General features: G+C 37.4%; 1 protein-coding gene across 2 annotated transcripts in view; it reads left to right on the forward strand.

Moving 5' to 3' along the window:
- Positions 1-17074, forward strand: part of TRAPPC10 (trafficking protein particle complex subunit 10) — a 2525275-nt gene that overhangs the window by 2060065 nt on the left and 448136 nt on the right. For both annotated transcript variants that reach the window (XM_044072500.1, XM_044072501.1), the window contains exon 16: positions 11835-11993. In XM_044072500.1, the coding sequence (XP_043928435.1) occupies positions 11835-11993 (159 nt within the window). The remainder of the gene's footprint in view (positions 1-11834; positions 11994-17074) is intronic.

A 17074-nucleotide genomic window follows, 5' to 3' on the forward strand; every position in this document is an offset into this window, starting at 1 on the left:
GGACAGTAAGGAATGTACCCCACTTTGTTATTAATGTTTTGAAGGACACTAAAAGTGAAAAAAATGAACTGTAAGAAAACAGTTTTTGTTCTTACTAGTATTTGTATAAAACATTTCATGATATCGACTGCATGTTCTGTATAGTAAAGTAGTTTTGTGTAGTGTGTAGTCTGGTGTTTTAAATGTGAGGAGAGTCTTTTTCATTGACTTTTGTATGTGGTAAGATATTAAAGGAAACATCCTTTTTTAGATTCAAGAAATATAGCTTCATAGTATAAGAAGAGATGAAAGGCTGGATAAAAGCAAGTTTAATGTTAATATGCTGTGATCTTGGACTGCTGGGGTGGGGTGGGGGTGTAAAAGTGCAATGATGTAGAATGAAGATATTTTCAATTACTTTTACAAAGATAAATGTGTAGATTAATGTCCTTGGCCTAAACTATAAACAAGTTTATTTTCTAAACTAGTAACCTTTAAAAATAAGCAAAAACGATTAAAGCATAAACAATGCTAACTTTCTTTCATCTGTAAAGATATTACTTTTTTTCCCATTAGCCCATGCTCAGTGGGAGTCAAGATGTCTGCAGCTGAAACCAGCTGTACATTCTGTTCTAAGTACAATTTACAAAGATTTGTTGCTGAGTACATTTCTATGGAGGCAAGCTGTTTGCAGGTACAAATAGTAAAATTCTGGACATTCATTGCTGAGAACAATGCAAAATTTAAAGGTACAGTTGTAAGCTGTACAGTGAAAAATAAGTTTGAAATTATGCTAAGTGAATAAGAGAGAACAGCCTCCAGAGCAGCCTTAATAGTTTAATGCATTTAATGAACAGTGTACAGTTTTTTATTTAAAGGTGGCCAGTGCACTTTTTCTTACAACAAAAGTTATTGCTTTCTGAAAGAATGTAAGTTCTTTTTCACATGTGGGAGGGGAACAGAGTTGAGAAAAGAACAAACAGCAGTCAGTGTAAACAGGATCACATGCTGTAGCATGTGCTTTGGCATGGATAACCTTAATTTTAGGTTAGGCAATCCCTGTAGGTACAGCTGTTGATTTGCAGCTGTACAAATTGTTTGTTTATTCTAAGTTAATAGGGGATAAATGTGTTCTGAAAATGTATTTAATTTTTTGTTTGAGGGTTTTCGTTAAACCAGAAAGTCTTGAAAATTTGACATAGGTTCAAATGGAGAGAAGAAGAAGAAACTGTATAAAAAGTCATCTGGCCAAAGATTAGTATCTGCATGTAACACAAAAGTTGGGACTATACAAGACATTTTCTTTTACTGTGTTTAATAGGTGGGAACAGTAGCTAGTCATAATGGCTGTGCCATCCATGTTATCCTGAAACATAAATAGCCTTATAGGTATAGACAAAATGGAAAGAGCGTTGAATTATATTAAGAAATGCAGTGTGCAAATAGTGCTGTGGGAGGCACATTTGGAAAGAATTGAGCATGACTAAGAAAGGATTTCAGGATGGATATTCAGCAGAATATTGGGGACAAAGGAAAAGAGGAGTAATTGTATTAATTGCTAGAGGGGCTCCACTAGTGATAGAAGATGAGAAAAAGACAATAATCTTAGGTTTTAGATAGGGGCTATTGGCGAGGGAGGAATGTTATGTTGTTGCTGAATTTTATATCACCAAAAACTGTTCTTATGGGGCTTAAGAAATTTTGGGGATAAATAACTTTCAGCAGGGAATATTACTTATAGGTGGGGACTAGACCTTGATTTGCAATGTTTAGGATGTGTCAAGAGGACCTAAAATGGAAAGCATAATAAATATAGTATATTTATGAAGACATTTATGAAAATATTTGGTATGGAAGACATGAATTCAGCAGTAGGAACTATGAAAGAATTTATATAGCATTCCCTAAGGTACATTAACTGGACTAGACTAGATAGAAGTTATATTTCACAGGAACATTTACATTAACTTGAAAGGTTTGACACACATCCAGTAACTATTTCAGATTATATACCACTAAAACCTAAGATACAACTACAAGGCAATTGAGTAAAACTGAGACACTGTCTGTTTCCCTCTAACTTGTTTAAAAAATAAGGAATGTGTTCTGGACATTATTTGAGAGATATTAGGGAAGATAGAAATATTTTCAGATGCCATAGCTAGTGAGTGGGATGAAATGAAAATGGAGTTTTAAAGCAGGGTAGATATAAAAGGGAAAGCGATATGGTTAAGTTGTAGGAATTACTTAGAGAGGCTGATAAAGGTTAAAGTATTGCAGAATAAGGGGAATCTCACAAAACAAGAAGAGGTGCAATGCAGAGTGATCAAATAAGGGAGCAGCTGGATGATGTGCATGAGATTAGAATCATTGCTGTTAAACAATTATTTTTAATAACTTCAGAGCAGAACAACTTTTAGAACAACTGCTTTGGTGGACAAATGTAGAAAGGGTTGTTGCCAAACTTAGGGAACTTATAACAAGAATAGAAACCAGTGATTCTGTTGAGGTTTTAGATATTTTTCGGGAATTGTATGAACATTTGTGTAAAGCAGAGAAATGTGGAAATCAAGAAAGAGCACAAATGGAAATATGTATTAAAGACTTAATTATGCCAAGGTTAGAGATAGATGAGGCTCAACAACTAACAGTTAAGATAGGAGAGGGCAAACTAGAAACAGTTATGTTTAATCAATTTTCAAGAAAGTCTCCTGGAAAACATGGTATTCCTGTGGAAGTTAGGAGGAAAGAAAGTAATAATGATCTGGAAGAGTTAGCAGTGTTTTAAAAGGAGAGGAAGTACTAACATCTTGGAAGAAAGATATAGTGACTGTATAACTGTAAGAATCTATCAGAGGAGGTTAGAAAAGAATTTCAAAAGAGTGACTGAAAAAGGAATTTGCAAGAGAACAATGGGAGGAAATATGCATGGCTCCCAAGTGTGCAACAAAGTCCAGAAGGTTTAGAATCTTTACTTGGAAGTGTTTGCATTGGTATTTTTATACCCCAAGCAGACTTCATATGATTTTTCCTCAAGTATATAGCAAATGTTGGAGGTGTGTTGGGGAGGAAAGAGGTAACTGGGAAGATGTGGTTTGGGAGTGTAATGAGATGGCAGGTTTTTAAAATAATTCCACACAAAGAGATCCGCATGTACGGTAGGTGCATGGACCATACCAGAACAGTCAAACACAAAAACGTCCAGCACCAAAAGGTAAAATAATAAACTATTTATTGTGGCAACTCCAGCAATTTTTGTATAAATGCACCAAATAAGCAGACCGGTTTTGGCAGTAATAAGCCTTCCTCAGTGCAATAACAAAAGTGAAAAATGCTCCATATTATTAAATAGTCACATCATCAATAAACAAGCATCTCATTGGATAATCAGCTTTGCTCATTTAAACTGGGTTTAAACAACCCCCCCAACCTAATAATCCAACTAGATTCTTTATTATTCAAAAGAGTATGCCAGCCTGTCTTAAACATCCTGTTGCCTGTAACCCTATCAGTAATGATAAATTTAAACTGAGCAGTGATGTGGGTCATAGTATGTTTGTATAGTGAACTAGCCATTCTTTTATTCCTAATGTCACCGAGGTGCTCGGAAATACGAACTCTCAGTGATCTAGAAGTCTGCCCCACATAAAAACATAACAAGAACAAGTAGCTAAATATATGACCCAGTCAGCGCTACAGTTACTAAAGCACTGAATATCATACACTTTAGATGTATTACTACTAGTAAATTGTTTGCTCTTAGGAACATGATTACATGCTGAACAATGGCCACAGGGTATGCATCCCACCAATTTGTCCCCAAATAATGAAACCTGCTGTATATTGGAGCCCATCCTTTATTTGTAATAATTAAAATAAGTACCTAAAGTGGGACCCTGTCGATAGGAAAAGAGGCATTTTGGAGATAGAAACGCAGAAAGTTTGTCATTGGACAAAAGTATGCCCCAATGATGAGCAATGATCTGCCTTAAAGTATTAATATTTCCTCCAAAAGTAGTTACACAATAAACCGGCTCGACCTGATTGTTATCCCTAGATTTATGCTGATATTGCAACAAAGAGGATCTTGGTTATTGAGAAGCAAAATTGCTGGCCATATTAATGTTATCAATATCATACCCCCTATTAAGGAATCTGTCTGTCAGATCTTGTTGATAATAATAATGAGTTGTCCGAGGAACAAATGCACCTAATCCTAAGAAATTGGGACTTGGGGATGTTGCGGATGATGCGTCATGGGTGATGACTACTGGCATGAAGTAACGTATTATATTGTGGATGTTTATGGAAGACCTTAGTCCTTAAAGTATGATCGGCTTCTCTGATAATAGTAACATCCAAAAAAGTAATATGATCAATATGAAAATTCAAAGTGAACTGGATTCCCCACTTTTTCTCATTGAGACGCTGTACAAATTTTGCACATGTGTGTCATCACCCCTCCACGCCATCCAGCAATCATCCAAGTAACGCCTCCAGATGTCAATTTCATCAAGATATAAATTATGACTGGCATCATAAATAAGTTGTTCCTCTATAAAACCCATAGAAAGGACAGCATAAATGGGGTGCAAAAGAAACCCCCTTAGCAGTATCCTTCATCTGCCAATAGCATCTACCATGGAAGTAGAACACATTTTTAGTTAACACATGTTCGGTTAAACAGACAAGCAAGGTACTGAAGCCTGGTGAATACATATTGGCCTTATCCAGCCAAAATTGAATAGCCTCTAAACCAGCCCAATGAGGGATGTTAGTATAAAGGGCGGTCACATTCAATGTACACATTAGCCAACTAGGATCCAACTGAGTATCCCTAACTATCTGTAAAAACTGAATTGTGTCTTGAATCCTTGCCCTGACCAGTGGTAATGGTTGTAAATATTTGGTAAGGAAGGCTGCTAATGATTCTGTAAGTGACCCCTGGCCGATACTATGGGCCTACTTGGTGGTTTTGATAAATTTTTATGAATTTTGGGCAGTAAGTATAGGTATTGAGATTGGGGATCAGATACAGTAAGATGGTATGTTTTCTTGTTAATAATACCCTCATCAAGGGCAAGGTTCAGGAATCGGTCAATTCCTTGTTTGAATTTGGGTGTTTGATCTATGGGCATGTGTTTATAGAATTGGCCATCAGACAATTGTCGTTTGGCCTCAGCCAAATACATTGGCCAATCCATAACCACAACCGCCCCACCTTTGTCTGCCGGCAAAAGGACCAAATCATGATTGTCCTTAAGGTTTGTTAGCACCAGTTCTTATGTGTGAGGTTGTGCTGCATATTGGGAAAGACAAATTTATTAAAATGTAAATCCTTGAGCACACAATCCTTAAAAATAGCAATGTGTTTGTCCATGGGTGGCAAAAAAGAGGATTTACCAAAATGGAAATCAGTAGATCTTGGAGCCTGGGTACCATCACCAAAAAATAATTTTAAATTCAACAAATGGCAACAATTTGAAACATCATTGACAAATTTATCTTCAATGACAAAGAAACCAGGGACAAAATTAAGACCCTTGTTCAATAGGTTTATTTCAGTGTCAGAAAGTGAGTATGAAGAAATATTATGCACATTAGTTGTATCCCCTAGTGTGGTATTATCAGATCCAAAAGATGTTGAATGTTATTTACATGACCGGTGTTTCCTACCTCCCCTATGCCTACCCCTCCTGAAGGGTCAGTACTCAAATGTTTCTTGGCTAAAGGTGAGTCAGAAGTGGGGGTAATTTCAGTGTCAGTGGCAGACGATGAATCATCCCCTGAAGTGCCATTGCGGACACTAGGGCCTTTTTTAAGTATTGATCGAGGTATCTTCCTCTTGAAGACAAGTTTGTTCCTATCCTGCTCAGCAAATTTCACATTTTTTTTTTTGTAACCCAAAGGGTTTGGCCCTCTCATAGTCCGTGAGGTCCCTATTAAATTTGTGAAGCTTTTTATCTTTCAGCAGTTGCTCCAAAGTAGATCTTTAACCAATTGGTTGAGACAGTTGTCAAAAAAAGGTTCCCCTTCAAATTGTCTAACCTCCTCACATGTAGCTTTAACCTTCAAAATATATTTATCAGTGGTATATTCATAATATGGAATTAGGGCCTCCACAAAGGCCATGGATGCCTTCTGTTGGGCCTGAGCCAATTCTTCTTTTAACAAATCATCTGCCAAACTGACCAAAGGCTGGAGGCGAACCCTGAGGCCTCGGGGAGAAACTTACTGTGCCTTGTAGGCCTTAAAAAGTTTAAGATGCCAGATGTTGGTTCTAAGAGACTTCATGCTGTCTCTGTTAGTTACAGAAATAAAGAAAAACATATCTTTTCAGGATAATTTTGGATCAGTTTAGAATTGTCAGAGGGGGTGTGCCCCAATCCAAATACATTAAGGTCATTCCTATCTGCAGACAGACTTTGCAGAAGTTTGATGAGGTCCATGATGTTTAAGTGCAAAACCAAAAATGCTACTTGTATAATCTCGTTATCCCTGATCAAGAACAAAAAGAGTATCCACTACAATACGTGGAAAACTCCAATACTGTTTAAAACTTAATCCCAGTGTGTTATAACAACATTCATGCATAATTATACAAATCCCAAAGGACCAAAAAGTCGCAGTTACTAGCAATAATGGATATATATTAATGCCTAATAATGATCAAACCCTAAACCAGATTGATTCACAAAAGATAACCACATGTCAGCATTATTGTCCTTGCAAACAATACATAAAGTTAAAGACCAAAGCCAGGTAATTGGATGAATGTCCAATGAAAAACCACCAAACACAATGGAACACAGTCCAAGAGACCTCAGTAACACCTTGGGCCACTGATAAAGATCCAAATACACAATCCAAGGACAACCAAACAACCAAGAGAGGGAATTCACCTTCAAAGAGACCAGTCCTTTGAACGGAAATGACAACTGTTCAAAATCCGCTGTAAATATCTGCTGAAAAAAGAAGAGAGAGAGAACTGCTGTGACCAGAGTCATAAAACTGATGTGATAAAACTCCAAGGGCTGACATTCATCGCTGCCATTGTTCCCATTACCACAAAGTAATTCTAAAGCTGTTCCTGAAACAGGCTTGGAAATAAGCAATGTCAGTCAGCAGTAAATAAGGTTGACATTCGTCGCTACCTAAAAAGCCCCTGAAATAAGGTAATCCAGGCCACAAAAAGAGTAACCAGTTAAACATCCACAGGAAGTTTGTAAAAAAACACATAACAGGAGCCTCCACTACTGGTATTAAAGCCTCACCCCTTTAAGCCAACAGCAGAACCAACAGTGAAGCAAATTCGCACAAAAATGCACCACATATATCATTCAGCTGTAGATAAAGTCAACATTCGTCGCTGTCCAAAAGTCCCATAAGGTGATATAATCCAAGCCACAAAAGTGATGAGCTGAACATCCACAAGAGGCTTGTAAAGAAGGAGTACACACAGTATTCTGAAAAACTGTATGAGAAAATGGCTGTAACTAAGAATATGATTTTTTTGAGCTGGGACAGAGGATGTAAATTGCCTAGACATAGTAATTCCTTATTAAGTTTAATTCTGTTGGCTGCCAAAAAAAAAGCAATTACTAGAAAATGAAATCAAAGTCTAAACCAACCGTATCTTAAAGTACTGAATATTATAAAAGAAATAAAAGAGCTGGAAGATGGATATTTAGCAGAAGAAATGAGCAAACTATATAGAAATAAGTGGAAATTGTGGGAATAATACACATGGAAAAATGTTCAGGAGGAGTGAGGTATAAGGGAAGGCATGAATTCAGTAATTTATGTAAGTTTGGACTGATGATTACAAAGAAAAGATGTAATATGTATAATGTATATAGATTGAAAATTGTTAATATGGTTTCTTTTTTCCTTTAATTTATGTCTGCCTTTGTCTTAAGTGATAATTTAATAAAGGTGTTTTAAAAAAGTCTGTGGGTTCTTTTCCTATGCTAGGTACAATGATTAATTTTAGTGGTGGGGTTGGCTTAATGATTAAGGTCTTTACCTTACAAATAAAAAATACAGGGTTTTATTCTGACCTCTGGTTATTGGTTACACTTATAGTAGTCTGCAGACTGATAATCTAGTATTTACCGATGAGCATATGAACATAAAACCAACATGTACAGCAGTGAAGTAAGGTGGGTTAAGTAGAATGCATATCATTACTTAACCAGTTCCACACCTTGTATTATTTAATTTATCTTAACTTTGTTTTACATAATACTGAAGTGAATATAAGATAATTTGCCACTGCAGACAAATTATTTTTAACAGTACCATTGTATAGCTTCAAGATATCACATAATAGAAATATTTTTTTTTTCAAAAAATACACTTAAAATTAGGAAGCAGAATGAGGAAAGCTTAATTAACCAGTTTTACCATAACTTGACCAGTTCCTTTCTTTGTAACCTTGGTTTATACAAATGCATTTCACAGAATTTCTGTTAATGCTGCATATTTTGTTGGTATAGAGGGCTATAACTGCAGCTAATTTTTATTGCACTAATCTGTATTTGGGAGGGAGATTTATTTTAGATTGTGCCATGAAAAAAACGTATTATAATTATTGTTTACAGAACAACTGCAACGGTGTCTCATTTTCTAAGCTTGCTAATATCCTACAAGTGGATGGTTCTGGTAAATGTAACATCTTCCAGAACTAATTAGGCCATGTGTCCACAATAACAGGCATAGAACTCATCTTGGTAGTCCATTGTTGCTCATTTCTACAAGTCTTTTGGTTAGTAGTAGTTATTTTATGTAGCCAGCTAATAGTACTGTCAGGAAGTATTGTTTATAGTTCTAGAGGTATTGCCATTGATAGAATATAAATTGAAGCATTTCATATAAATAAACAGAAATGGGGCATGATCCACAACAGTGGTCATATATACACAAACTGAAATAGGATATTCTGAATATTTATAAAGAAAGAATGCAGAAATGCAAGTACATTAACAAAATATTTACAGTGCAGTCAAGATGGGTAGTGGCTTTATAATGTATGGGATCAAGATAACGTAGTTTGAAATTAAGAAGTGAACATCTTAAGAGAAACAGTACAAATAAGTACCATTGCACAGAAAGAGTATAGAATGTTGTATGAATCTTCTTGAAGTAGTAACATAACTCAGAAGAGTAGCTGAATTTACTAAGGCAGCTCTTACAAAAGAGTATAAAAGTGTGTTGGTTATGACGGATCTGCAGATTATCCAGGACTTGGGCTACAATCTGAGTTGTGCTAAGCATCCGTATGTGCAATTTGGAATATGTGTTTCTTTGCTTGCAGACATGAAGCACTTGGGCTTTTGTTTGCAGTGCAAGTAACATGACTTGAGCTAGCATTCTTGTAACCAAAGAAACTGCCAAGCAAGGGATGATTGAGCTATAGAAGCCCAGCTTTCCTTTTTCTTAGTTTGGAACAGAACAGGCCCAATATTTCATGGATCATACTATGGTGGGGACCATGGAGAAAATGTTAACAGGCTAGATAGGACCTGTAGCAAAGGCCCCTCTCTCCTTTAGGATGATTCCATACTTGAACACCTCAAAATCTTCTATCCACCAGCTTCTCTGTGCAGACAGCTGTCTACCAGTCCATGTTTATGGAGATTAGCCAGTAGCTAGATGGGGAAGGGGGCAGATTTTACTCAGACATGTACAGCAACGATATTTGATCATAAGGACAGGGTCACAGAACAGAATTTCTTTTGTCCTCAAAGTAATCGAGTAACGATGTTTAAATCAGGCAATGGCTGTTCTACTTATTCACAAGTTGAGTGGGTGGGTGAAGGGGAGTCTAACTTCTTGACTTTGTTGATGTATAGTACAAAAAATGTTCATCTTGGAACATGAAAAACTACTACAGGAACAACCTGCACCATTTCATTTCATTTGCCAAAATCAAGAAATGCAACTGGATAACGAAAGATGGCTTTTCTAAGTGTTTGGGAAGTTACATTGCCATTTGTCCTCACAATGCTGCAGACAAGCTCAAGGTCCAATTCCAAAATGGCTTATATTGCCGCCACTTTAATTCCCAGGGCATCCCTCAGTGATGTTGGTATTGTTGGCATGTTTCTAAACAAGGGAGGATGGCCTAATGGTTAAGGTGTTTGCCTTGCAAACACAAGGTACAGGGTTTGAATCTCACAGGGGATAATTGGCTAGGCTTAAAATGGTTCGCAAGGGCAGTTAGCCTAGTATGAACCTAAAATCTTTGGGTGGGAGGATGACATAATGGTTAAGGCGTTTACCTTAAAAACACAAGGTGCAGGGTTTGATTCTCACATGGAGTAACTGGCTAGGCTTCAAATGGCCCAAAAAAGGCAGTTAGCCTAGTACTAACTTATTTTCTGTGTCACTGTTAGACAGAGGCACAGTATACTAACTTCGAAAAAGGGCATAGCAAAATTCATTTAAAATTGGTGGTGAAAGCCAAACACACTCTGGCTAGGCTTATAAATGCCCTAGGGCAGATAGCCTAGTATGAACCTATGAACCTATGACAGTACTTCATGTACTAATTGTAGCAGCAGAGCAGCATTTGGTAGTACTGTTTCAAAATGCATTTTTTACACCTCCATTGGCATAAAGGGATTAAAGCTTTGACCATGATCCATGCATCCTGAGTTTGACTAGTAGTTTAGGTGCTTGACAGAGCTGGTCCCAAGAAAGGGAAATGGTGAGATGTGGCCAGCTCCTGCCTTGGAAGGGGGTTGTGCAGGGGACTTGGCTGTCTCACATACCCTGGTGGTAGTACTGGCACTGTGAAAAGGAAGCTGTTACTGAAATACATAGGTGGGCAAATCCTAGGTGAAGTTGTTACCTTGACAGCGCCATTGCTTGCCTGCTTGGTGACTTCAGCCCTGCATATGAGTAGGACTTGGGGCTTTATCAAAAAATCTATGCATAATATACAGTATTACTCTGCAAGTGACCAAGCCTCTCCCCCTCCTCCTGTAGGTTCTCTAGTGACCTTCCATATCTGCCACGACAGTCCCCCCTTGGGATGATACTTGAGGAAACACACAACCTTCCCTAATCCTTTTCCACCTTGCAGAGGTGTCATCATCTTAGGAAGCAGAAGCACAGGGACCAGGAAGAATGGAAATATTAAGCGAGTCCCCTAACAGTTGATGGCCATCTACAGGACAGGAAATGCTCACAGAGGAAAAAAAAGACAGTAAGATGATTTGCATTAGATTCTAATAGATGCATTGTGTTTAGCTGTGTAGTTAATTGCCATTAATTGTCGCTATTAGTTTGTGTAGTTAAGTAGCATTTTTCTGCCAATATGTCCTTTTTATCTTTGCTTTGGATTCTGTCCTGTTTTCATTCATTATTAAGACCTTTTCAGCTGAGATAGTACATTTATTTGAAGCATCAGTTACAGTGTTAAAGCGTGTTTACTTTTTCAAACTGTCCTTCCTCCTTTGTAGATTATAGATTTTTCTATGCACATATTTTATCAGAAGGATGTGCCACCTTCTGTGTTTTTTTATTTTCCAAATGTGGGGGCAAGAAAGAACTGGGGGAAGATGAAGAAAAAAGTAACTATAGATGGAAAGCCTGGAAGTGGTCCCAGATGGTCAACTGGTGTAAACCTTTTGACTCTGTAATCATAATACCAGCTGACACTAGCTGTGTTATATGCTGCAAGAACTTCACTTGAAGATCTACTGTTGTGGTGAGTACTCACATCTGTATTTTTTTCAGATATGATAAAATGGATATTATCCATTACTTAAATGCCTGATGGCTTAGCAGTCTGTTAATTGCTTCATGTTTTTTTTTTCTCAAATTCAAACAAATGCTATTCTTTTCAGACAGCCTATTAGCTGGAATTCCTCAAAGGGTAACATTCACAGTGACTACAGGACACTACAGTATAAAGTCTGGTGATGCTTTGCAACTTAGTAATTCTGAAGAAATGCCTTTCCTTACTTCTGCTGACAGTTCTGTGGTCATTTTTTCAAACACCGGGGGTAAGCATAATTCATTTCCATTTGTCTTCCTACTTTTTGGGTAAAATCTGTGAAAGACCTGCTTGTTTTTACTGCAGAGAGGTGAGAGGCACTTAAAAGAAGCAGTGCACAACTTCATATTTATTGTCATTGTGTTAGTTTGCATACTTGCTTTATTTATTGTAGCAGGTGGTATACTACCAACGTAAGTACATGGCTGATAAATAAACACATACTTAGACTAAACAACCAGAAAAAAAAACTGCAGAATGAAACCACGCAATGCACAATTTGGAAATCCATAATTGTGTCAGAATTTTACTTCCATGGAGCAGGCATAATCTTGGAGTTGGGGGTAGTTGTATTAAGGATTACATTAGAGCCTATGAGGCCAGTAGAGGAAAAAATGTATTTGGGAAAGAGAGTCTGAGCCGTTGTGTTTGTTATATAATATATATTTTTGTCTTAAATAGTTTTATTAAACATTTTTAAAAACTGGAATGATTACACATATAGTAACAAAAAAGAAAACAGATCATAACATTTCCATTATTATTTTCATGCTCTAAGCATATAATGTTATCTTTTTAACAGTTTTCATGTACTCCATCATCACACAAATTTTCATTTACTGCCTTCCCTTAAATTTCTTTCCTTTTCCTGAACATTTTGCTGCTTGTATTTTTCCTAAACATTCCATGAACTTCTGTATAATTTACGTCTTTCTTTTTCTGAAGAGCCCAGCTTTATTTATCCCCTTTACTTCATTTGCAGTAAGTTTAGAATTTTGATTTCTATTTTCTACTAATTATTTTTTTCAGCAGCCAATAGCATTAAACTTAGAAAAGCCTTATTAGGTGTATGCAATTTAGATCCTGTAATCCAGCTCTAAAGAATCACTTTCTTAGTTAGTCATTTTCTCTCCTGACATTTATGACAAAGCACTCCTATAAGAAATTTTCAAAATCTTCCAACTGGTTACATTCCCAAAAGCCAAAAAAAAATCAGTTAACTTGGTCTTTTCCATAAAGCCTCCAGTATTTGCTAATTAACTAAGGACAAATTCTCTGAACTCTGCTTGTAGTATAAGGTACCTTTGCAAAAATTCCCACTCATAAATACTACATCTTCTGGACTTGGTTGCATATCTGGGAGCCACATAGATATCCTCCTACAGTTCGCTTGTTAATTGTCTTTCCATCCTCTCTTCCCAGTTTTTTTTTAATTCTTATAGTTATAATGCAGTATTTTATATGTGCTGCTAATCTCCCCTTCTTTAACAGCAGCTTCTGCCCATCTTGTTGTCAGAAACTGCTCAAAAGATGTTGTTCCTTGATAGTCAGATTGACTGATTTTGTTTATTTACTGAGGTAGTACACTGTTCACAATAGACCATTTGCAGGCACATCCCAGATGAAGAAATCAACAAAAAAATAAATAAAACAGAACTGATTCATAAACGTGGAGTAATCACAGAAGGTAGAGAGTCACACAGGCATTTGAAACGGTAAGCAAGTATTATTAACAGAAGAGCAAATGTGGCTTAAGTTTAGTAGTAAATGTGAGAGGTAAGCAGCAGGTGAGACCAGAGGGTTTAAGTAGAAGTGATGTAGGTAAGGGAAGAGTTAGGTGATATGTCTAGTAGAAAAAGCATTTGCAGTCAGGTTGGTGACAGAAGTGTCTTTAAGTTATTCTCTGAAAATGGGGAAAGAAAATTTTGTTTTAGGCAAGGAATGAGGGATTGCCAGAGTTTAGGTGCAAGAATGGAGAAGGAGAGGTTGGTACAGTGCAGTTTGGTTTGTGAGTTTGGAGGAGGGAGTTAAGATTGTCAGGGTTGGTTTCATTATGGGGTTTAGCAGCAAGAGGTGGGAAGGCAAATGGTTGAGGTAGTTTGAAAAGAATAGACCATAGGAATAGCTCATCTCTGTAGGATATTGGGAACCATTTGCTTTGACTAGGATGGGTCAGTGCTTTTCTTGGATTGGAGGAGAGCTGGAAATGAACTGGCAGGTTTTGCTTTAAGTGGATTTGTAGAGTGGATTAGGTTTTTTTTAGAGGAGACCAATCTTCAAATTGAGCAAGGAGATCCCCATTGTATTTTACAGCTGTAGCTAGTCTGGAGAGAAAAGGAGATATTTTTCAAGACCAGAATTAGCCTTTTTCTTGGTGTTTTCATTGTGGCTGTGGAAGTTAATTGACTGGGCCAACCGTAAATGTAGGTATTTAAAGGACGTGGTTGTTTCTATTAGGGTATCATTAAGATCTGTAGTGTTGAGACTTTTAAGTAAGTGCCCATGGTACTGTCATTGTGTTTTGTCCAGTCCACAACCTGCACAGTTTGAGTGACGAGGTGGTATTGTTGAATGTCTCTGGACCATTGGTTGTAGATTAGTTTTTCAGTAATTTTCCCCTGTGTAGGGAAGGTTGAAATAAGCTGGAAGTGAAAGACATTTTCTGGCTGAGTTTACTTGGAAGGAGTTTGACAGGAGCTGTTTTCCATATGGCTAACACTGTGTTTCGAGTTAAGCAGAGGTTATAAATGTGGAAGAGAGGTGCAGTAAGGTAGTCTTTGCAGAGTGAGATGATCCAAGGGAGCAGGTTTCTGTACTGTGGGTGCAGCAGGGTATGCTTTCTAGTAGGAATTCAAGGTCTTTGTGAGTAAATTTCTTAAAATATAAGGGAGGATAAAAGTTTTAGAAAAGTTTAGTCATATAAATGACTACAACAAAGGTGCTTACATTTCAGTGTTCTGGTAGATGTTATGGTATAATTTCCAGCTTATTGTGGATGTATAGTAAAGTAACATAAAGAAGAAAAAAACTTTTTTCACATTTTGTATTTTGATTACACTGTAAAGTCAGTTGCATCTATGTGGGAATGAACCTTATTCAGGGAATATAAGATTACCTACAGCTCCCAGAAGATATCTCCCTATAGTTAGCACTTAAGAGACAAGGAGTAAATCAGCTGCCATGACCTCCATGTAGAAGAATTATGAAATAACAATAAGATTGGAAAATGAGTGAAGGCAATTCTTTGTAATGAAATTAAATTCATTGTATGGTTCAGTAATACAAGTAAATTATCCTGTCTACACAGTGTGGTACTTCTGTCAAGAGGAAAAGCAGTAGCCCTCAGACTAGGCCATTCAGTTAACAAGTAAGGTAGATTCTTAAACTACACACTTGGCTTTTTAAAAATATTTTGAGATGGATTGTTTGAAGTAAGTAAGAAATGTTACACAAATAATACAAATACTAAGTCTGCTGTTTTGGCAAATAACATTAAAACTGTAGCAGCATAATGAAAAAATAAACCTGGCTCTACTGCATTAACAGTGGTGTCCTGACTGTGATCCAGGTGATTGTGGTTTGATTAGAGTGGCCCAAGCACTAGAGGAGAAGGGCAGCTGAGGCAAGGAATGAAGGAGTGTAATCCTCTTGCCCCTCTTTAGAGGATACATACATGCTAGGACACCCCAGTATTGTGATTTCTGTGGTGGAGATTGGCAAAACCACCACTCGTGTTTTAACAGAAAGGATCTTGGTAATCTAAACAAGTAAAAATGCAGTTATATCCCCCTCCTCTCAAGTCAGGTTGTAGTTGTGAATGCGCTGTTATTCAAAACAGACTGTTTTGTGGTTGTAAAGTACATACAGCATATTTGGATTTGGCTAAGTCTTTTGACACTATTCTCTATGCAGGGATTATTGACGGACTTGTTAATTTTAATATAAATCATTATCCTGTGTGATATATAACTATCTGGCTATTTCACAGAACCCAATTGATTAGAGTCGCAGGTTCTACTTCTAAAAGCAAAAAAATTTACAAATGGTGTACTACAGAGCTCAGTGCTGGGACCTCTCCTACTTCGGCATCTGTGGCCTATGGTTATCTAAATCTGCAGGCATTGATTGTAAACTGGGAATTGCTATTTGATCTTCAACTGACTTTTAAATTGCTTCACCATGGGTTGGACCATATTAATAATTGATGCAAGGCCACTGGTCTCAAGTTAAATATTTAACGAAATGTAGCATAGTTAATTTTGATAAATCATTTTCGCATACCATATAGCTGACACACACCTCCAGTCAGTGTTGTAATAGAGATGGGTACTTTTGCTGTGATAATTCCGTATCATTTGCCCATAGTATAACTACTATAGTTAGGAAAGCCTTCTTTATGGCTCATCTGATTTCCAAAGGCATCTCCTCTAGATCCAGAAAGGTCTCTGTTCCCCTTTACTTGTGTGTCATCTGACCTGTTATTGAAAATAATGCTCCTTTCTGGTATGTGTTTGACTAAACACATCACTCAACTTGAGAGATCTCCGAAATTCCTAAATAAAAAGCTTGGTGGCCTCAAAAATCTCAGCTATTAGGGCGGACTGGCACCCCTCGCTTTATAGTCAGATGTTCTTCATTCCACATTGCTGCAGTCCTAACTATTGGGTAGTCCGCTGTCCCAGTCGGCCCGAATACCAAAGTATATGGCTGACGTCGGTCAACGCGCATTAGACTGACGTCAGTACGTCAGGGTACTAATGCGCATGACCGACGTCATATCCTCAGTCTTTTTTGCCGCATGGTCCGATGCAGAAGCAGTTTTGCGAGTGCAGGTTGGCGTTCTGAAAGTTTCTGAAGTCAGAGTTTCAGACCGAATCAAAGTTGGCTAAGTACCCGTTGGAATATTTTGGTTTTTTCTTGCCCCAGTATTTAACCGGATGTCAGAAAAAGTGAATAACTGTATTTCTTGTGGGAAACAGATACCTCATAGGGATTACCATACTTTGTGTATACCTTGTTTAGGGCCTGAGCACGGCGTTGTTGGATGCCGCTCTTGTGCTAGATTTAACAAACGCACTATTAAGAGAAGGTTAGACTGTGCCAGGTTAGTTTTTGGGAAGCGTTGTAATTATAAAATGCCGTCGGATGTTCCGGCCGCTTCGCCAAAAGCGCAAGGATAAAGCAGCAAAGCCTAGAGTGGAAGAACCGACAGTCCCGGACGTCGGTTCTTTAGAAAACTCAGTGGAGCGGAGGTTCTGCCAGGAGTTTCTTTGGAGTCTCAGGGAGAGACTTTACTGTTACAGGATGTGT

Source organism: Protopterus annectens, chromosome 5.part0 (assembly GCF_019279795.1).
Source record: "Protopterus annectens isolate FY-2018-M chromosome 5.part0, PAN1.0, whole genome shotgun sequence".
Lineage (NCBI taxonomy): Eukaryota > Metazoa > Chordata > Ceratodontiformes > Protopteridae > Protopterus > Protopterus annectens.